General features: G+C 41.3%; 3 protein-coding genes across 3 annotated transcripts; 1 reads left to right on the top strand and 2 right to left on the bottom strand.

Moving 5' to 3' along the window:
- Positions 1-3,908: 3,908 nt before the first annotated feature.
- LOC108886006 (probable UDP-sugar transporter protein SLC35A4) lies at positions 3,909-5,247 on the bottom strand. Its single transcript, XM_018680603.2, has one exon. The coding sequence runs from the start codon at positions 5,245-5,247 to the stop codon at positions 4,261-4,263; it is 987 nt and encodes a 328-aa protein (XP_018536119.1). The 3' UTR covers positions 3,909-4,260.
- Positions 5,247-7,052, bottom strand: LOC127139293 (SLC35A4 upstream open reading frame protein). The gene is made up of 3 exons (XM_051067068.1): positions 6,900-7,052; positions 6,409-6,507; positions 5,247-6,021 (listed from the first exon to the last, which is right to left on the bottom strand). Exons 1-3 carry the CDS (start codon positions 6,912-6,914, stop codon positions 5,824-5,826), a joined length of 312 nt encoding a protein of 103 aa, XP_050923025.1. The 5' UTR covers positions 6,915-7,052; the 3' UTR covers positions 5,247-5,823.
- Positions 7,053-7,449: 397 nt separating this feature from the next.
- Positions 7,450-20,955, top strand: LOC108886005 (HMG domain-containing protein 3). The gene is made up of 21 exons (XM_018680602.2): positions 7,450-7,647; positions 8,207-8,369; positions 8,523-8,697; positions 8,985-9,476; positions 9,598-9,705; positions 9,862-9,996; positions 10,125-10,351; positions 10,692-10,801; positions 10,903-10,983; positions 11,203-11,285; positions 11,395-11,502; positions 11,650-11,790; positions 12,241-12,548; positions 12,699-12,826; positions 14,487-14,618; positions 14,776-14,960; positions 15,064-15,286; positions 15,912-16,045; positions 16,458-16,577; positions 16,821-17,030; positions 17,248-20,955. Exons 2-21 carry the CDS (start codon positions 8,230-8,232, stop codon positions 17,845-17,847), a joined length of 3,840 nt encoding a protein of 1,279 aa, XP_018536118.1. The 5' UTR covers positions 7,450-7,647; positions 8,207-8,229; the 3' UTR covers positions 17,848-20,955.
- Positions 20,956-21,800: the final 845 nt, after the last annotated feature.

Raw genomic sequence — 21,800 nt, 5'->3', positions numbered from 1 at the left:
GTGCACAGTGCATAAAATGTGCCCAAATATTTTTCCCAGTCTTGTGGGAGGTTTATGTGAAGTGTGTGTGTGTTCAGAAGAGGAAGCCTATGCTCTGTATGAAACGTGCAGGGAGACACTGAAAACCAATGGAGGCTCCATTTCCAGCAGGTAGGTCAAATAAACTCTGATCATGTAAACCACTAACTGAATTACTTTCAATTGGGTTGATTACAATGGTTGATCACAAAAGAAAGTGTTATACTGTCACCTGAATGAGTGGATTGTTACATAGCAGATTTACCTCGTGTGTTTCTTTATCAGGTTTTTGAATGAATGAACTTATTATCGTCTCTACATGTTCATGTCATGCACTTCTGTCAGATGTAGTTCCCTGTTCTCTGTGGCTGTTGAGTGGAAACTTCATCCAGAGGAGGTGGAGTCAGAGGTCTGTCGCAGCAGACTGCAGCTGTTCAGCCTGGCAGGGGGAGCCAGTAGGACTGACCTCAGAGGGTCAGTCACATACTCAGATACAATGAGCTATCTATTCTGATATCTAATATCTGGATTGGTACCAAAGTCATTTGTTAAGCTCTGTCCTGTGCACTGGTAACATTTTAACATTTAGTATGTTAAGAAAATTTTCTAAATCATTCTCACTCGTTGTAGATTTTACAATTTACAACACTGTGTATCCATACTGCATACTACTTCTAAGCAGTTTTCACATATAGTGCGTTCACACTGGAAAAGTGTTAAAATGGATGGTAACACCTTAGAAAATAGAAACTGTTAAAACTTTGGAAAAACATTTTGCTGTCTCTTGCTGTAGTTTAGTTGGCAGTGGCAGATTTTGCCTTTGCATTGTGTCATTTGTATGTAGTAGTATAGTATAGTGTATAGTAATATAGTATAGTATGTGGATTTCTAGTTTACTATGTGCACAAAACCATAAAGACTTGTGTAGTGTATTCATCATGTACAGTATGTAGCATAGAATTGGGAAACGGCATATCATTGCAAGCTGTTTTTGCATTCACATCAAACATGATATTCCAGTCTCATCACATATCATTTAAGGTGACACTAAAGCAAAACTCTGAAAAAGTTAGTCCTTTAAGATAACTGCTGCCAGCATTTATTAATCTATAAAAAGTGTTGGACTCAGTGGTGACAGCTGAATACTCTCCAGAGTCAACCCACTGGTGAGGGTTGTGGACCAAATCCCATGTGGAACCACGACAACTGACAAACTCCTTCCTTCCCTCCTACACGACGCCTTAACAGGAAACAGCAGGACGGTCCTCATCTACTGTGTTAACCCTCAGGGTAAGAGGTCCTCTGTGCCCAACCACACTATCGGCATGGGGGTGAACTGATGTACAGCTGACTCTCCCTCCTTACTCATCAGGTCTTGTTGATGATGAAACCCTTCTGCCTTGGATTTGGCCCAGAAAATGAGAAGTGCGGCAACTAAAGCCACTGTCAGTCGTTGGTATCCAAGGCAACCGAACAAGAGATCCGAGAAAAGATCATGCATCTCCAAAACGTAATGATGTCACAGGGGGAAAGTGACATTCACAGCATGTACAAGCTGGCAGAGCTGACTCAAAACCTGCAGGTAACTCTTTAAATCTTCCTCACCACAACCTGTAGAGACTGAGTTCATAACTGAAATACAGCCTGTGATCTCTCTGACAGATTGTGAAAAATCAGTCATGGGAGAAGAGAGGGAGGAGTCAAGAAAGATAAAAGGCAAAACAACAGGTTTCTACCCAAAAATACAAGTTTAGCAAGATGATAACAAATAACACATGCTCCTGGTGTAATGTAATAAGCGCTATTTTTTTGCTCTGATTCAGCAGAGTTGTCGGACCCCAAACAGCAATTTTCCCAGCTGCCGATAATGGTGAAAGCACTGACGCAATGAAATATTTACAAGACCGGCTGAAACAAGAAATGGAAGAACATATCAGAGGTAATAAGCTGTGATATGAGCAATTCGTCATCTTAGGATAACAGTGATATTGAATGCTTTTCTCATATCCACAGAGGGTAAAGGGAATGTGGAGAAAGTCCAGGAGAGAGTAGCGAGAATCCAGCAGCTGAAGGAGGCTCTGAGAGAGGAGACACTGAAGAACGGGGCTGTTGTGGAGAAATCCGACCTCTGTCAACAAGTAATGCATGCTATATAGTATTCTACACCTATACACCTGACTGGAAGACATGTCTACAAGGCTGTGTGAATACCCTATTAAACATATAAATGAGATTTGTGTGTGCGAGAGTGGGCAGCCCACACTAAGACATTTATTTGCCAATTTAATGATCAGTCTCAGTTGGAATACAATAAAGCAAAGGAGCGGAGGAGGCAACTTAAGGAGGATCATGGGAGATTAATTCAAGAGAGGTGGAGAAGATGGAGAGAGACTTGGCACAGGAGCAGCTAGCGGTGAGATAATGAGATACACTTGTTTAACATTATACAGTTTGTGATCTATCTTAGCTAAGGATGCTGAGTCGGTTTAAATTAATGCAAGGCTGGATTTATGGTGGGCAGAGGAAACCACTGCATTTGCAACTTAATTCTGTTATTTCCTTGCATTTTTATGGTTTCATCCATTCCTCCACTAGACAGAAGGCCCCCCAGAGGGAGCTGACGGTGCTGACCAGAGAGAGGCAGGTCCTGGTGCTGCAGATAGAGGCCTTGCGCACTGAGGCCCTGCAGACTGAGAGAGACCTGCAGGATCAATATCACAGACACCAAGCGGAGCTGCATTGTCTGAGGGAGGAGAGCCTGCAGGTGGGAGTTTGTTGGATCACTAAAAGAACACTAATTCAAAATAATATGTCAGCTTTTTTTAGTTAATTAGTTTATTGCTTCCTTCTGTGAGTGATTTAACCTGCATGCATCAAGTCCTTGTTCTTGGTCTCAGACCAAGACCTACTTAACTGAGTTAGGTTTTTGAAGTCGGTCAAGAACTCTGGTGAGTTTTAAGATTTAAATGAAAAATATTCCAAATATATTGATATTTTTACCATAATGTAGCGGTAGATAATGGGTGGATGTTTCAACACACTGAAGCACTGAACGATAAGTGTTAAATATGACGAGGTGTGCATGATGCAGCAGCACTGACCCATCACCTCTGGGGGAATACTGTTGGCTAATTCAGTGCTTGAGGAGTGGAGTCCTGCACTTAAATATCACACTTAGACGTTGATGAAAGTTTTCAGATGAATTTCTAAGTCTTTCCCAAAAATAAAATCTAAAAATAGCAACTGCAGTGGACTAACTAAACAGGATTTTGTAGACTAGCACCACAGAAACACAGATTCTACAGTAGATCAAGACAAAGGTTTTTAAATTGTTGTCTGATACAAAAACATGAAAAAAATATATATATATATTATCATCAGTAAAACTGCAGCTGCTTCATCAAACATTTACAAAAAGAGGCATCTTAACTGCTACCCATCTTGCATCAACCTGAGGTTTTTCTGTGTTATGTTTTACTGCTCTCTAGGTGTTCAGAGTGTTTCGTCAGGTAAGTGAGGAGCAGAGGAAGATGTCAGAGGGCAGATACAGGAGTGTGTTGCTGGAGGCTGTGCAGGATGCTGTCTACCTCTCTGCCCAGAACCAGCAGCTACAGGCTGACAACAAACAGCTCCGTAAAGGTCAGTATACGTTTCTTATCCCCCACCAGATGCTATTATATTACAGATAGAATTGTAAAATATTAAAGAAATGCCTGGAGATGTTAGTACTTCTCTCCAGCATTTAAAATTTGTTCTTCTTTTTCTTCCACAGCACTGGGAGAGTTAAAGGACGCTTTAGCTGTGAGAGGTGATCCTAAGGCTGAACTGTTATCTCAATGAATATGATGTTTATGACACAGTGTGCTTAATTTACATCATGACAAATAAAACAGTTTTGACAGTTTATTAGTTTTTATTAATCTTTGACATTGTTCTTGGCAGATCATGTAACACAAAACACGACAATAGCAGCACTCTTCAGATACATTTAACTGAAGATATATTGATCTTTACTTGCATTATAATCTGAATGTACTTGGAGAAGTGTGACAGAATTAAACTCTAAAATATGATATGAAATGTTATGTGTTTGATTCTGGAGTCCAATTCAGTGCTAGACTCAGAAGGCAGAAAGAAAAAAGGCAGAAAAAAAGCTAGGGAAAAACTCAAACACAAAGAATTTTAGAAGGACTCTTATGAGAGTTCTTTTTTGGGTTAAACAGGCTTTGTGGTTCATTTCTTTTATATGTAATAAAGGTAAGCTGCCAGTCCAATCATAGAAACAGGTAGGAGGAAAAAAGGAGTGAGCTGCAGCCCTAAAGTTGCCCACGACAACAAAGCATTAACCAGCATGGAGCAGGAAATGACAAACAGTCTGGTGATCCCGCTGCCGTGCTTAAGCACCACAGACATTAAGAGTCCGTTAGCTGCCTGCCCTGCTATAATGATCCAAACCACCCCTGAGTATCCCTCAAGAAAGCTCTTTTCACTTGCTACAGAGGAGAAGGAGGACAGCCCATTGATGGCCACACCAAATACATAGAGGTAGATATTCTGCAGGCTGAGGGGCAGCTTCTGGCTCTTCAGCACCCTCTCTGTGTAAACTGCCGCCAGCCCTGAAATGAGACAGTACACCAGCACGAGGAGAAGTCCCCAAGCTGTGATATGAAGCCTGGGACCTTCCTCTGCTTCATCTCCCTCAAGCTCCCCTAGATCCAGGCTGCTGTAGCTGTGACACACCCCTGCACCCATGAGCAACCCAAGAGCTAACCACTGAACAGGCCGGAGCCTCTTGCCCAGACAGACAGAGTACAGCAGGGCAGTGGAGGCAATTTTAAGATTAGAGAGGACTTGGTATGAGCTCGGGTCCATGTAGGCCTGCATGAGGACTACCAGGTTGTTGTTGAGGGCGTAGAGGACGGCAGGGACCGCATAGGGGGCCACAAGGACTAGATGCAGAGGAGCACGTAAAGCGGATGCACCCCCAGTCAGAACAAGAGTCACCAGAGAGATGAGGAGTTTGGCTAACTCAATCATGACGACACAAGAGGAGGGGTTGAAAGGGACTCGGCCGTCTACTTTGGTGAGAGTGATGAGCGGTGCATGGGAGCCATAGATGAGGACCATCAGCCCCAGGAGGACACCCCACTGAATCCTCTTCACCCACTGTCTCCTAATCTTCGCTGGGGAACTGGTCCCCACATTCTGGATCACAATCATCCTCACCATTTCAAAATAAACACTTTTAATTTCAAACAAATCTGAATGCTACCCACAGTGCAAAACCCCTCATTTCAGGCCATTTGTTAAAATGGACAGCTATAAATCTCAAGCATTTAAATATCAATCATAAAATACTTTGACACACCATTATCTCTATAACTCTGTATATGTAACTTGACCTAGACAATGAACTGAATAGAAAACATTTGCAGGAATTACTGCCTGTTTTAACATGACTGATTCAAAATCTTACGGGCTCAAAGAGTTGCTCCAGGCAACAAAACTAAGACAAGTTATGAAATCTGAAGGACCAAACCTTGAAACCTTGAAGTTTTACATCTTGTATGAACATCAAGTCATTGCAAGTGGAAAAGAAAAAGAGCAGTATTTAACTGAACCTAAAACAAAAATGCTAATTTAAAAAAAGGTATTTGAGTCCCAAATAAAATTCCAGTTATATCAAGAAATCTTGAAGGCTGATCTGTCACGAGCTGCTGACAAGCCAGCAGCTGCAACAGTGTCTCTTCTTGTGCCTGTTATGCCGCTGGCAAAAAGGCTGTGAGGGCTAGTGGTCGGCCCAAATTACTTTGGTCCTTTTTTCAAGTTGTTCATATAGTCTTTCACGGTCCTTTCAATGTTGGGCACTTGATAGTTCTGTGCCGCATACATGCCAGTAATTGTTCCCAGCAGCACTCCAAGGATGGCGGAGGAGCGTAGCTTGGCCACCACATAACCGGCCAGAAAGCCCTTCAGAAATGGAGATCCTAATACAGAGCCTCCCTACAAGAGGGAAAAGGCAACAGCAGGAGCTTTAGCATGATCACAGCAGAGAGAGAGGACATACACGTGGGTGTAGAAAACATGAACATAAATTAACAAAAGGCAAAGCAGTAACAGCTAACATTTAAATGAGGTGGACCCATGTTTTTTGAGTTTATCACCCTCAGTGAGGAGAAACAGTTTCAAATTTCATGAAAAAAGAATATGCATTGGTGGCCAGCGTCTCTCTATGAGACATTAATATACTATTAGTGTTCGAAAATACTGACATTCATGGCAAGCGAAAATATATTTGACACAATCAAATCTCGCTGTATTAAGGGGAAAAAACACTTTCAACAGCTGCTCATGTGGTCAGCTATGTCGTGGGCTGTGAAAATAACTCACCTGAGGGATTCCCTCAGAAACCTGGTTCTCCACCCGCCTCTGGATCTCCTCCAGTTGATTTTTGAGCTGCGTCAGATCTTTCAACTGTTTCAGAGGATCCTAAAATAAAACCAGAGGAGCCCATTTGTGAAAGAAAGCAGTCTACCATTTACAATGATAATTCATGTTACCGGTGATAGCGAAGGCTGCTGTATAACACAGCCCAAAGTTACAGTTACTGACAGATTTTCCTACGAAGAGTTCCTCCGACAGAACAGCCCGGTAGTTTTCTCGAAGTTTACTGGTTAGCTAACAGCAGCAAAACTTAGCCAGCTCAAGGATCGACCGGTTTCACTCAGAGGCGACCCTCGCACTCGTAACTTAATTCTGGCATAAAGTGAACTGCTGCTGAGATAAACCGAGTTATTTTCGTCCTCCTTTGGCAATTCCTGTCATCTGACGAAACACGTGAAATGATTTCATTTAAAGCCAGAGCACAGTAACTCACTCACCTTGTCATCCGCCATTTTTGCTCAGTGAGGTGATCAGTGTTCGGCTCCTAAGCCTGAGCTGCTGCCTTTCCTTCAGCGCGATTAGTTTGGTCTACATGTAACGTTTAAACCATAAACTGTATAAACTGTAAAATTATTTTGTCTTGTCGGAAATATGCAGCTGCAGAAAGTTTAAAAAGAAAAAACAAAAAAAACAAACAAACAAAAACAGCAAAAACAACTCATACGCAACTGTAAATGTAATAATGATACTTCTTATCGATTTTAGCGTTCTCTCTGTACTGTGCTGTTTAATTCATCGTGCTATGACATTTTGTTTTTGTTTGCTTAAGCAGTACGTTTGAGAAAATTAAACTGTTTAAATTGTACATGAAAATTAACAAGCAACAAAATAAATAAATAAATAAAGTAAGTAAGTAAACTGCGCCCACTTGTGGCCACAATCGGTACTCCGAAAGTGTATGGGACGCACGCCTTACTTCACGTGTCAAAAACGTCTTCTGTGATTGGCCCGTGTTTGTTTATTCCGGCATTTGATTGGTCGAAGACCATAGCAACAAACCGCCATGTTTTTTACAAGTCGACGAGAAACGAAGCTACTTTATAGACATTAATGCATTGCAAATCTTTGATTTAACATGACGTATATACAAATTTCACCTTTAATTGACATCGATACGATGTCTCATTTTTTCGGCGACTTCTAAAGGTTGTTCAGAGCAGTTCGTAGAGCCTCGGGCCATCGTAGGTAAGGCTTCAACAAGAAGGCATTTCATTGGATAACTCGGTGACAGTACTGGTAGTATAAACACACGCCATTAAACCTACTTTTAAAGCAGGGAAGGACCAGTGTTTTTAACATGTTAGCGCTATAGGTTAGTGGTCTCCCTAAGAGCCCTATGGACGACAAGTTTCAATCGTGACTGAGACACTGCAGTGCTATATTCTCTCTGCATTAAGTACCAGCCTGTAGTCACACTGTCCTACTTTCTGCTGCTTTTTTTTTAGACAAAGTATCTCTATTTGCGTATCATCAGCTATGATTATAGCTATTCACTGCTATAATAAGCTCCAGAAATACAGTGTTCTCATTAAAGCGCTGAGGAGTTACACAGTGCACAGTCATGCTCTACATACAATCGACACTGTCGTTTTCAAATTAGGATGTTAAATGCAAAGTATTATTTTATGTATGTACACCTATGTATATCATAAACCATTCTCATTCAAACAAATCAGCAATAAAGTCTGCCCTCATGACGGTTCAGAGATGATAGGTTCAAACTAATTGTATACTGTTTGTCAAGTTGGCCCCAGATTTTTGCATATCATGGAGAAAGTGGAGGTGTATGAGGTGGTGAAAGTCACTGAGGAGGTGGAGAGCTGCTACAACCAAATGGAGGTGACTACCCCAAAAAAGAGGAAGAGCAAAGCTCAAGAAGATACTGTTGAGAAACCTAAGAAGCCTAGGTAATTACATAGCCCAGAGGAGTTTCACTCACACAGCTGTTATCATAGCACTAAGTATGACTCTGTCTTAAACACAGATTGTGCCTCCAAAAATAAAAAAAATATCTGCCTCATTGTTATGCACTGATTGTTTCTGAAATCTGTCTGTCTTAGGTCTGCCTACCTGCTATACTACTTTGATGTTCACCAGATTATGCAACAGGAAATACCTAATCTGCCACAGTCAGAGATCAACAAGCGAATCAGTGAGAGCTGGAAAAGGCTTAGTGTGGCTGAGAAAGCCTACTACCTGGAGAAGGCCAAGTCTGAGAAGGAGGGCACAGATACAGTGAGCTACACCAACTTTTTTAGACATACCAGTGCATCTGAGCATCTGTGGAGCCTTTTATTTCACTGATTCTCAGGACAAATCTTCCTTGTGTAACCACCAAAATCAGAGTAAACTGACCAGTTTTGAAGGAAATTTGGCAGTGCTCATATCTCAATTATCTCAGCAGAGATAAAGCTTTTCCTGCTTTATCTCTGCGCCAGCCTAATTCACTGGTGTTTGCTGTATTGTCATGACTATTCTATGAATAATCACGAACAGTCTTGTTAACTTTGTATTTTCCTCAGTCCTCACTCAGCCCCTCCAAAGATCTACCAGGCTTCCGCAAGATCCTCCCTCGAGCCAGCTACTTTCTCTTGTCCAAAGGCTGCCCCTCAAATCATCAGACAGGAAGCTCTCAGTCAGAGGCGAGTACGGAGTCGCTGGATCCTGCAGCAGAAGGAGCCGTGCCCTCGGTCTCCCTCACCCAGGAGTCCCAGTTCACACCTCTAGGGTTGGCCGGTGAGGTGGAACTTTCTGAGCAGACCATGGATGTTGAAGATATAACTGAGGAAACAGTGGTGGCGTCTCATCCCACGGCCCTCCAACAAATCCCCCAGCCCTCTCCTTCCTCTGTCTCGTCCAAAGCTACAGACATTCAGGGCTCTGCTGACCTCACAGCAAATGGGGTCACACTGAAAGGAAATGAGACAAGAGTTGTTGGCACTGGTTATGGCACGGCAATGGTGCAGCAAATACAGAGGGAAACTACACAGGTTGTTGCTATTATACCCTCCCAGGTAAGACTTAAATGTCCTTCTACCAGATAGAATGAGCTTTACTTGGGCTTCACAGTTAAATATCTATATTTTTAGCTCACAATTTTTGTGACAAAATAGTGTGATTTCTCCCTCGTGTCAGAACCTGCTGGAGCCCAAATCTTTGGCAGGTGTCAGCTCTGTGGGCCCAGTGATGATGGTCTCTGTAGGAGCCAGTGTGGAACAAAGTGCCAAACCTTCATATAAAATGGTAAGCACCGTGGTATTAATCCATCTTAGAAATGTCAGCACTGAAACTGGCAATCACAGAAAAAGAAAAACAAGGATGTCATTATCAGATTTGAAAAATCTGATTAGTGGATTATAACAGCTGAGAAACAGGAATGTGTTTTTCTCTTTTCTGCAGTCTGTGAAGACATACACCAGGAGAGGTCGAGGGAGGTGTCTGAATCCCGGATGTTCATTTGTGTACGTCACCCGCCACAAGCCACCAACGTGCCCTGAATGTGGGAGCAGCTTGGGTGGAAAATGGATACCTGCTGTAAGTGTCAAACAATATCTGCGCAAACAGTTAGAAATGTTGAAGCTTGTGGTATTAGAACAGTGATCCAGGCTCTAGTATTGACCTGCGGTTCACATCAATCAACTTTGGCTGCTTTTATATATCAGGCCAAGAAGACACAAGAGAAAGAAGCAGCGTCAAAGCAAGTTCCACAGAAAGCTGAAACCAAGCCTAAAGAAAGCTGCCAACCTACACAGCTCCCTGCTCAGGAGGGGAATGCTGATGTCGCTAAAACAAACACCACTGGGAGCAAAAAAGAAGGGCGAAAGCAGCGTGCAGTTCCAGGTGGAAAGCCAGCAGAGGGCACCAGCACCAAGCTCCAGGAACAAACAAAGTGAGTCTCCATTAAGTTATAATGCCATCAGTTGTGACCAGTGTACAAAGCTCAGTCCACATGGTGCCCATTCAGATATTAAGCATTTTCAGTCTGCTTAATGTTATTTTTAGTAAATATACACACTTGCCTCAGTTGTAACTATTTTCACAAATATTTCTGTTTATTTGAGAAGCTGAAAAAGTGTGATGCAAAGACCTGTTGTAAACCTGAAAATATAAGTGAAATAGGATTATATTGACACTTTGGTGTGGTCTTACAGCAGGTGTATGAGTACAGCAGCTAGTAGTGAGAATAGTTTGTGTCTTACCTGACATACTTTCCTTCGGTCTATGAGTAGACAACTGAAAGACAGTCCTAAAGGTGCCTCAGTCCAAGGTCAAGACAGAAGCAATGCCACCATTCAAAAGAGGCCTGTGAGGCCCATCCTCCCTGCCTACTATAACACAGGTGAGGTAAAACATGCAACATACAGGGAATGTTTTGTCATCAGTGTTACAATAAGCTGCTACCATAGAGTTTTACATATTCGCTTGTGTTTGTTTTCTTAGGCCGTGCCTTGTTTCAGATCATAACTGTCCCACCTGACAAAGGAAAATTTCAGACTGCAAACAGATACAAATCATCAACTGGTACTGTGCATCATTTCATTTGATTTTATTTCAGATTATACTTATTAAATGCATGTGTGTTGCAGACAGTTTTACTTCATGTTCATTCAGTACTTGTTATAGGTATTTACAGACTGCCTTTATTACACAGAGAGAGGAAGCGAGGTGTCTGTATGTATTAGTGACTGTTCTTTCTGAGGTTTCTGCTCTCAGCTGATGTGGTTGTTTTTCTAACCACAGTGTCCCGAGAGAGTCTCTCAGGTCTCAAACCCAGCACTTTAAAGCAGCTTGGCCAGGCGGTCACAGAAACCACAGCCAAGCAGGTTATAACACTCAGCAACATATTGCCACACACACACACACACACGCACATAGAAAACAGTAAAGATGCAGATATAATCCAGTTTCCTCACTCTGCATGTCTTTTTATAGGATTCTCCTGTCTCAGCAGATGGAAGCCAACCTGTGTCTTCACTGACTGATAGGAGAGTGAATATCCTGTCAGTTGTGCCTTTCAAACAGAACACAGTCTCTACCTTTGTCAGTATACAGATATTCCTTGTGTAATTTAGCCTCTTGTGTTTTCTTTTTTTTATTAGATTGCACTCAGTGTTCCTTTCAGATGTGCTTTTTTCTCTGACTGTCCCAGGTTTCTTGGGTAATTCTTGCTCTTCTTTTTCCTTTTAGGACTTGGGACTGTCCACAGCAAGAGGCCGGGGTCGGTGTAAAAACCCATCCTGTGACTACATGTATAAGAATAGGCACAAACCTGCAATGTGCCCTAAATGTGGCTGTGAGCTGACCCAGAAGAACACCAAGGGAGCAAAGGTGAAAGTTTGTGTTTTGATTTTCCTGAAGTGCAGATACTGTAAGATTAGTTTCCAGCTGTATCTCTGACTCTCTGACCTCCTCTTTGAGCCTCAGCACAACCTTGGATCTCTGAGCAGTTTCTTCTTAGCAGTCATAAATCTAGACTAAAGACTGATGACGAAAGGCCTTTGATGTCAGGTCATTAATTTTTTCCGTTTTTTCTCAAAGGCTTTTAAACAAGCAGAACAGGTGTCAGTGACTTTTATATCCATAACACACTATTTCTTCTCTTGTTGTGTATTTTTTATTGTGTATTTTTCTTGTTTTTTTTCTGTTAAGCATTCTTAGAAGTTTTATTGGTCTTAGTACTAGTAGTTTTTGAACAGTATTTTCTTAATCCTGACATAAAAATCTGTCCCAGATTGTCCATTTAATGCAGCTCTTATTACTTATTTTTTCCTTTCTCAGTCTGGAGCTCTGCTGGATCCATACCAGGCCCTGAGTCCTGCTCAGAGGGATACCCAGCGGCAAAATACGCTGCAGCTGCTGCGCCGTTCCCTGCAGATTCCCGAAAACGAGACTGAGCTTCAGGAAACATTAAACCTCATCCAGGAGCTCAACAGTCTCCAGATAATCTTGGTTCAACCAGGCAATCAGGAGCCTGAAGACAGTGTAGGGACGGAGACGCTGGTTGAGTCTGGGTGGCCTCAGTTCTACGAATCAGCAGCCACTCACTGTGGCCTGTGTAACTACCCTCTCTTCAAAGGAGGTCAGAGGTAAGGAGACCGGAAGTGGGATGAAATGAAGGCGATATATTGACCTATTAGAAGATAGGAGATGGCTAGCTACCCTGATCTTCTATTTTATTACTAGCAAGCTCTGAATATACTGCTATGTGTCTGCGTGTGTGTACCTGTATGTTATAGTACTATTGCAGGACAGGAGGACTGCTGGCTGCTCACTGAGACACTGATCCAGACAGCTTCTCTCCAGCTCAAGGTGTGTCTCAACGTTCAGTGTCTGGCTCTGCACAGCTTCACTGACCTGCATCCAGGTAAACAGCAGCACATACAACAAGTTATATATTGTTATACATTGTCATCAGGCATGAAGCACTGAAGCGTGGCAAATTTTCCTTACCTTTGGTTCACTGTCTTCTATTGACTAGTCAGAGGTGACTCACACACAACAGATGAGATTGTGGGCATATTTCTGGGAATGATGTGTGTCACTGCCATTTAACCATTTTCTTTTAATACACTGATTGTTCCAAGTTGGAAACGTCCACATTTATCCAGAATGATTGTCTGCACATCAGACACAATTTTTAAACCTGATTAGATGTTTCCTTAATTACATCAGTGTTTTGCTGATTGGGCACTACAACTATGAATTAAGTTTACATGGCATACAACATCAAGATTCCAGTAAATGGCGCTTGTCACCTTTTCCCTTGCAATATACATTTTCCACTCCCTCATTTATGGGAAAAATGTTTTACATGTTTTGGGAGAGTAATAATAAATACCAGCCAAAGCATTTTTTTTTTTTTTTTTTTTTAAGTTTAAAATGCCCAGTCCATTATGATATTTAGTTGCTTCTTGTGCCAAGTAGATATTTCAGGAAAAGAATTATGGCACATTTTGATATTTAAAAAATGCATCATTACAACTGTCAGTATTGTGTAAAAGCTTCTATTATTAACATTAGTAATTCATAATTATAATTGGAATTATTAGCTTTCAGTTCATTCTGTAGATTATCTGTTAAGATCCATTGTATTGGGTACTGATTATGAAGAGAGATCTTGAAATACTCTTTAAATACTGTGAACATCACAAATTAAATCCCAGTCATCTACAAACACAACAAAAGCCCAGACTATCTGGATATCTAACCGCAGTAACCTATAGTACAGTAAAATGTATTGATACATTACATGCTGTATAGTGTCGTTGTAATTATTAGAGAAGTCCTGTCCTGTATATGTCTATTAACATTTTGGCAAAAGTCTAATTAAACTCAGTGGCACAAAGAGATATTATTGGTGAACTTCGTCTAACCTAAGGCTTTGAGGCTTCTTCTTACTTTGCATGAGATTTGTTCAGGCAGCATGAGAGCATGAGACAAACCCTGAGAGTAGCTGTCTCATGCCAAAAGCGAGAGTTGGTAAACCTGAACGTCACTGCCTCTGTGGACTTGCGGTTCTTATCTGTACAAATTTATCACCACATTTCAGGAAGGAGAGTCTATATTAAATTTCACTTTATTTTTTTAATGTACATTAGCCTACAGATTGGATGACAGGTCTATCTTGTACAACATTCACTATTAGATAAATACAGCCTTACAAAGTATTTGTTATGTTGCTGCTTATCAAAATCGAGGCCATCACTCTTCCTAACGCCCCAGAACACTTCCAGTTTAGAAATTCTTGTTGCATGTGTTTTATCTATTTTTACATTTTTTGGTTTTGTAGATATTTTTACTTGGAGCATGTTTCCCTTAATATTTGTGCTTTCACTCTTCGTGTTTTGTCCTTAAGGGCTACCATAGCAGCAGACTACAGTTCGACAACAGTATTTATGCTTGGGTAGTCATGGTAACATTGATGCTCTGTCACTGTGCGGTATGGCCTGTAGCCAGTTTTCTGTGAGAACTAAAACGTGGATTTATTATTATCTATTTATTTTCTTTTTCTTTTTTTGGGACAGGTTTGTTCAACATTGGGAATAGACTACTGGTGAGTATTGACCTGTTTTTGAAGATCAGGGCAAACATCAAACTGGGTCAAACTCCCTCTCAAGCAGCCAGGACTATACTGGACCACATCCCCAATCACCCTGGTAAATTCTTGTTTACACTGTAAATTCTGGGAATGACTTTCATTTTGTATGGAACTTCTGATAAGCACTTCTAATTTTTATTATTAGCAATTTTGTTTCTTCTTCTTTCACAGTGTGTTTTCTATGAATCTCACTATGTTTTCCTCTTTGACATCAGTCCACGCACTTAGTCCAGAAGAGTTCTCTCAAATTCAAGAGCATCTCCTCAGTGGCTACTGGGCCTTTGAGTGCCTGACGGTGCGAGATTACAACGATATGATCTGTGGCATTTGCGGTGTTGCTCCTAAGGTGGAGATTGCACAAAGATACACAAACAATGTGCTGGAGCTCAAGAATGTGGAGGTGAATGATTAATTGCAGCATTATTGCAAAATTAAGCCCATTCATAAGAGCTATTTAGCAGTGACAGCGTCTTACACTTCCCTGAACCATACTGTCTCCATAGTTTACCTGGCCTGAGTTTTCAGTCTCAGATGAGGTACACGTGGATGACTTTTGGCTGACCATGGAGAGTGAGGCTATTGAGCAGGCAGCTTTCCCCACCGACATCCCTATCACACGTGTGGATGCTTCCATCATCGCCCCCTTCATCCCCCCTCTGATGAGGAGTCCCACTGTTATCAACACAGAGAAAGACAAGGCCTTGTCACACACACAGCAGCCATCAGGTACTGAGTCTTCTAAACTACTCTCATACTCTTGCTATTCAGTCAAAAACCATAACTCCTATAACCAGCATTTTACACCATGATCACTACAAGAACTGTATTGTTTTAAATCTCTTGGACCCTTGGTGCAGCACACATGGTGCTGCTCATGGTGTCATAAATTTAGAAAATAGAACAAAGCGTTGTTTCTGTTTTTCTCCAAAAATCCAGTTTTTAACTTGTATTGCAGCCACTGGGGCAGTTGGACGGTACTCCTGTCACTTTAAAGCTTTGTAGCTCAAATTATTTAGGTCACTGTGCTTTGGGAGTCATATAGTGTGAGAGAAGACGGATTTTCCTAGGTCACACATTGGGTCTGAACGTTCTGTCCATTCATTTCTATGGGGAAAAACTGCTGACAAAATATTTTGGAAATTACAAGACATATTGTTGAGAAAAGTAATTCCCCTCATCTCTCAAAATAGCTACATGTTTTGACATTTGAATGGCGTATACAATACTGATTTACATTATACACTGATTCCTATAATGAGGGCAAAAATACATCTCTACTGTTAACATTGTTTTGATTGCAGTCAGTTATGTCAGACATGTATTTTTAAGAGAATGGTTTCCTGTCTTTCAGGGGATCCGTCAGTTTTGGTGCGTCTCATTCATGATGGTCAGCTGAGACTCGACAAAATTGAGGATCACAGTGAAGACGAGCTGAGAACAATACTGGACGGCTGCAGGGCGACCGTCACCCCAGGTTCTACTAAGGTAGGGGTGTGTGTGTGTGTGTGTGTGAGGGAGAGAGAAGCATGTGCCGATGCGCCTATTAGGCTTGCACGTTTGTTGCATGTTAATGACTTGAAATAAACATGTTGACTGTAAAATATTACCTAGAATACAAGTGTTATTGTTAGGTCAAACATACTGATCATGTGAGAAGTTCTTGATTTAAAGAATGGGAAACCCCCTCCCCCACACCCCGGGGCTGATAAGACTAAAGGGTCTTGCTAAAGGGTGTTTCAGCAAGTTGGTTTGTCTGCTGTGATGGGAGCTTGACTCTGGATGAAAAATGATTTCCTTAGTTGTTTCTCTTTTATGTTAATCTTATCTCTAACATACTCATATCTGTGTGTGAGTTTGTTTAAATAAAACCCTCCTTTCTGTCTCTCCTCTGTGTTAGAATGAGCTGCTGGCTTCGCTCATCTCCTTGTACACACTGGTTCATAGCGGCCTCTCCACTGCCCCACAGCCTCCTTCACACCTCACTGCTGGCAAGTTGTCCAAGGTCTGCCCCCACAAGGTAAAAACAGTAGCCCTGTCATGTTTCATAACTAGTCACTGAAATCAGCTCACCTGTCCATTTAAAGGTTTAGCACTTTGTGTCAAAGCTTTGATACAAAATGTGGCATTTTAAAAACTCCAAATGCAAAAAGAAGTCATGTCCTGTAAGAAAAACTAAGACAAAAAAATTAAGGTTATTAAAAAGGCTTTGGAAAGCGCTTTGAGTACTAACTGTCCACTTCTGTCCCATTCCTGTGTCCAGGTGGTCTGCGGCTCTAAGTACTTAGTGAGAGGAGAGACGGCTCGAGATCATGTCGACCTGCTGCTGTCCTCTCGCTACTGGCCCCCAGTCTATGTCAGTGATTGCGCCCGTCAGGTGGCGCTCTGTACAGACATGCAGTATCCAGAGCTGGCAACCCAGATGTGGGGCAGAAACCAAGGCTGCTTCTGTGACCCCTTTGAAAAACCAGAGGTGGGTAATTTTAGATGTAATCCAGTTACCTGTGAATGAAGTCAAACATCTGCTGGTTAAAATGGAAATAAAAAAAGTTAAAGGCTCAGTCAATAATTTTATTTTAACCTTTTGTTTCTTTTGGATCAAAAATTAAGCTTTTAATCCATTTATCTATGATCTATATTTACTTTTTCTTTGCTAAAGGCTCAGTGTCACTCTCCTTTTTCTTCTTCAGTTTGTCTCTTGCGCTGAGCTTCAAGACCAGTCGTACAGTGCAGATCTTTCCTTGGTAGCAGAGAACCAGCAGGTCCATCCCATCACCAAATCTTCTTCTTGCTGGCTGGTTCACCCTCCTGCGGCGAGACAGGCCCCGGAGCCTCCTGCTCCAGAGCACCACTCAATGTCCCTCTGCAAAGACCTGGAGCCCTACGTCAGCCTGGTCGTTGAGCTGGAGAAAGAGAAGGAGGAGGAGAGTGACGAGGGGGCAGAGCAGAAGGAGCAGGAAAGCAAAGCTGAGAAAGACTCTGCAGAGAAATCAGAGGACTGTCCCTCGGTGAGCCGTGCACGGTCGCGGCCTGTGGTTTTCAGCAACACAGCCTATTACTACCTATACAACCGTCTCGTAGATTTCCTCACCAGCAGGGACATCGTGAGCCAGCAAATCAACCAAGTGGTGAAGGCCTGCCAGCCTGGAGAGGTGGTGATCAGGGATGCTCTGTACCGGCTGGGAGTGGCACAGATCAACACAGAGAAAGTGGAAGAGGATGAAAGTGGAACTGATAGGCAGACACAAGAAGGAGGGACAGAGACATACGAAGTAGTCCTGCCTGAATAAAAATGTTGAGGATGGATCAACAGGCAGACAGTGTGGATGGACTGAATGTATAGACGGCTGCATGCAAAGAGATGAGCGCAGAAAATAGGAGAGACAGCCAGGAGGGAAAGGAGGTGTCATAAGGAGAAATGAAAGTGCAACCAGAAGGGTCCAAAAGATTTAAGTGCAAAGCCAGAGAACGACTGAGGGAGCAGAAAGCACCAGAGAGTATTTCACTGTGCACTTCATCGCTTATACACTGTTGACAGATTTTTACTAAAGAGAGGAAATAAGCTAAATGTGGGTAAAGTGGGTTAACTTTTGCAGAAGTTACTGCTGCTGAAATGACTGCTGAGTGGTCAGCAGTGTTGACTGTGAAGATACTAATACAGACATACAACTTAAGATCACAGGTTACAAGGTCATTTTTAAACATATATAACAGTGAGTGTGAGAATAAGTATAAATCAGTATGGTGGCGACTGAATGTAAAACATGATCATATCAGATGACAAAAAGAATGCAACAATCTTTTTTGTTTTTACCAGTGTGGTGCCAAGTATAAAAAGATGTGAAAGTTTATGTGAAGGTGATGTAAACTTGAGTCCTAAATCTAAGTCAGTGCTTTCCTGTGACTGAAAGAATGTAAACAACTTAATAACTTAATAACTCAGCTACTTCAACTTCAACTACATGTTAATATTTAAGCATGAATAGTATGGTGTATTTATTGCCCTTTTATGTCCGGAGACATTTCTGCTTTGTGTGTCACACTCTTACCTCCCACCTGCCACTTGTTGCCTTTTGGACTGATGTTTGCTTTTGAAAAATGATGATAAAATCTGGTTATTGTACTGTCTCATAATGTGATGATGGACCTTATGGCCTTTTGCTTTATTTTGTGTCTTCTCAGTGGAGATCCACTCAAGGATGCATTCAGTCAGTTGTCTTAACACGTGTCAACCAATCAGCAGTCAGCCTTTGAGAATCAACTTAAGATATTTAGTGAACTTGCCAACTTGAAGTACTTTATAACTAACCTGTCTTTTTGTTGGAAATGATCACTAATGCTTTTGCAATGCGCTAACAAACCTTTCTCAGAGCATTGAGGCTGCCGAAGCAGAAAATTGGTTTCATTTACTGAAGCCTTAGGGATGCCTGTGGGTTGGAAGAAAATAAAGCAGCCAAGTTTTCTTTGTAGATAAAGAAAATATATAAATAGCTGGACCAATGCAGTCCTGTAAATTAAACTGCTGATGCAACAAATAAATGAAATGAATGACTTTGGATTTCTGGTCTGCTTTACCAAATGTGAGTCATTAAGGTAATTGAATACAAATCATTGTCTAATATATTATGACTACTGCCTACCAAGGCACTTGCACAATCACATGTGGCTATTAGTAACATTTAAAAAGTATGGAGAAGCAACATTTCTCTGACTGAACTTCACAATGCAACAACTGTGAGGAGGTTTGTCATTCATATCCTCATTAAGACTACCCACCAGAATTACTATCATTCCCCATACCAGTCATGTGATATGAAAAGAGGCTTCAAACATCATCGATGTTATGGTTATCTTAAGCGCCATGGAGCAGAAAAAGCTCCTGATTGTGTAAAGAACAGGATAAGCATGTAGAGATGCACACTTAAAACAAACATTTTATAATGATGACCCCAATTAATGTGTGTGTGTTTTGTGTGTGTGTGTGTTTTTTCTTTGTGGATTGTGGATTTACAGGAAGTGTATATAAAGGACTCAGAAGACTTTGACTTCACTAAGTGCTTTTGCTTTGTTTTTTTGTTTTTTAATAATTTGCTGAATAATATTTTGCATGCAATATGATGAATCACTATGGGCTAACTACTACTACAACATGACAAAGCTATCCATTTCACTCTGGCCTCATTTTTTGGCCAGTTGGCAAATATATCTTTATACTTTCACAACATGAGGAAGAACTTTGACTTGAGTTGACTCTATCAGTCTAATAAAGGTTAATGACCAACACAGCTATACAACACACATTTATTGTATAGGAGAAAGGAGAGACATCAAGACAAAGCTCAGTAATGTTTGTTTGCACTACTGCTGAGTATCTGTGGGAAAGAGTACCACAGGGCTCTGGCAGAGCAACAAAGGTACTGTGGTGATAATTATGCTTCATTCAAACTCAATAATATCTCTGAAAAGAGGTATTAAAGGTTGTTGTACTTCAGCAAGTCTGGCACCTCATAAAGTAAAAACAAGGGTCTGTGAGTGGGGAGGAAAAGCATTTAGACTTTCGGTGGCCTCAGCGACAAGGATGAATACTTCCCTACAAAGATTTCATAGTTGTGCAATGTTGACGGATACTGTGGGAAATGTTCCAGAGGAAATGCAGATTGGACATTGTCCAGCAGAAAATAGGAAGTGAGGAGAGAAGGCCACACAGTTTGTATCAGCACATTTGTGTACAACAGAGAAAAATGTATGTTAGAAATATCTGACATATACAGTACATAATTCTGAGAGTAGATTAACTTTACATTGGAATCTGGAGTTTCAATGGTAAAGCTTTATTCAACACCTCTGCGGTTTTTCAGTGATTTAATTTGCAGCTTTTGCATTGATTGTGTCATTTGCACAAAAAACACACATATATATATGAAATATTGATGTACTACTGTCTACTCTACAACATTCCAGCGAAAATAAAGATAATTCTTGATTTACATCATGAGATACAGTATATACATTATTAGACATCTCACTCCATTCAGATGCAAGCACATTTGAAATGCCTAAAGTCAACAAATTTGCAGTCTGTATCTCTCACATAGCTTATATGTTATTCTAAAATCTTCATACGGTTGGCAGTGTAGGCTGACGGCTACATACAGTATAGACATCGGAGAAGCTTACATCCTAACACTTACATCTAACTTTACAGAAAATGAGATGATTAAGTTGTACCGTGCCAAAAAAAAACAAAAAAACGTTCACATTGTCAGACATGAAACATTGTTCATCTGATCCATCAAGGATCCACAGTTTTCCCTGCTCAGTTCAGTTGTATTCCCTGCTCCTAAATCCCACTGAACACTGGTTAATGAATTAGACTGAAGTGGAACAATCACGTTGCCGCCGACTGACAGCTGCTGTAAGTGTGTCACAAGAAATACAGCTATGACCAAAGCGCAGAGGGAAACAACCCAGTCATTCTTTTGCCCTCTCCACGGTCAATTTAACATGTTTAAACCGGGGAAAAACACTTGCACTGTTCAGATGTTCAATTAAGGTGATCAGAGAATAAAACCTAGATTGTCTGCCACCACATTAAAAAAAATAGATAGCTCAGTTCTTGCAGCTTTGGATCCAGTGTTTGTGACTGCAGGGTTGCTTCCTCTGAGAAACCATACATGCAATAAAATGATGATAAGGAAGTGAACCTGCTGACAAAAGTGACCAAAATCTCCACAAAAACAAGACATTCATTCTCAAGGAGGCAGTGATAAAAAACATCATAAAAAACACAGTGTATAATATATAATTAAGGATACTCTGAGAAGAAAGGACAGGTTTTTGTCTCATTTGGAGAAACTGTAACAGGTTATACCTCAGATACATAACAGAAAGAGTGATAAACAGTCTGCGAGTGAGTAATGTTTAAGGTACAGCTTTAGATGTTTGTGTGGTTTTGTCGACATGTTTCCTCCTTTTGTGTCTGCAGTCGGTGTGGGACGTGGCAATTTCTACTCATGGTCTGCAAAGAAGCAAGTCACATGCTTGCTGCAGCTGCTTGTCTGTCTGGCGAGCAAGCACAAAAACGGCAAAAAATAGCTGTGAAGGCATCTCTCTCTCTCTCTTCTCTCTCTGTGTGTGTGTGTGTGTGTGTGACGCCCCGCCAAAAAGCTGTGGTGCTTTGGCCACGAACTACAGCTCATTCCCCTGCTTTTCCTGATGCTTTGCTGACTGATTGAGTGATTGA

The sequence above is a fragment of the Lates calcarifer genome, unplaced genomic scaffold (genome assembly GCF_001640805.2).
Source record: "Lates calcarifer isolate ASB-BC8 unplaced genomic scaffold, TLL_Latcal_v3 _unitig_1060_quiver_1684, whole genome shotgun sequence".
Classification (NCBI taxonomy): Eukaryota; Metazoa; Chordata; class Actinopteri; family Centropomidae; genus Lates; species Lates calcarifer.
The sequence above is the reverse complement of the archived record's forward strand: the minus strand, read 5'-3'. Positions and strand labels throughout refer to the sequence as shown.

Coding starts and splice junctions, on each gene's coding strand:
- LOC108886006 (XM_018680603.2), bottom strand. CDS start 5,247: ATGGTGAGGATGATTGTGATCCAGAATGTGGGGACCAGTTCCCCAGCG.
- LOC127139293 (XM_051067068.1), bottom strand. Junction 6,022..6,408: donor TTTCTGAGGGAATCCCTCAG/GTGAGTTATTTT, acceptor TCCCTCTTGTAG/GGAGGCTCTGTATTAGGATC.
- LOC108886005 (XM_018680602.2), top strand. CDS start 8,230: ATGGAGAAAGTGGAGGTGTATGAGGTGGTGAAAGTCACTGAGGAGGTG. Junction 9,477..9,597: donor TTGCTATTATACCCTCCCAG/GTAAGACTTAAA, acceptor CCCTCGTGTCAG/AACCTGCTGGAGCCCAAATC. Junction 10,802..10,902: donor CCCTGCCTACTATAACACAG/GTGAGGTAAAAC, acceptor TTGTTTTCTTAG/GCCGTGCCTTGTTTCAGATC.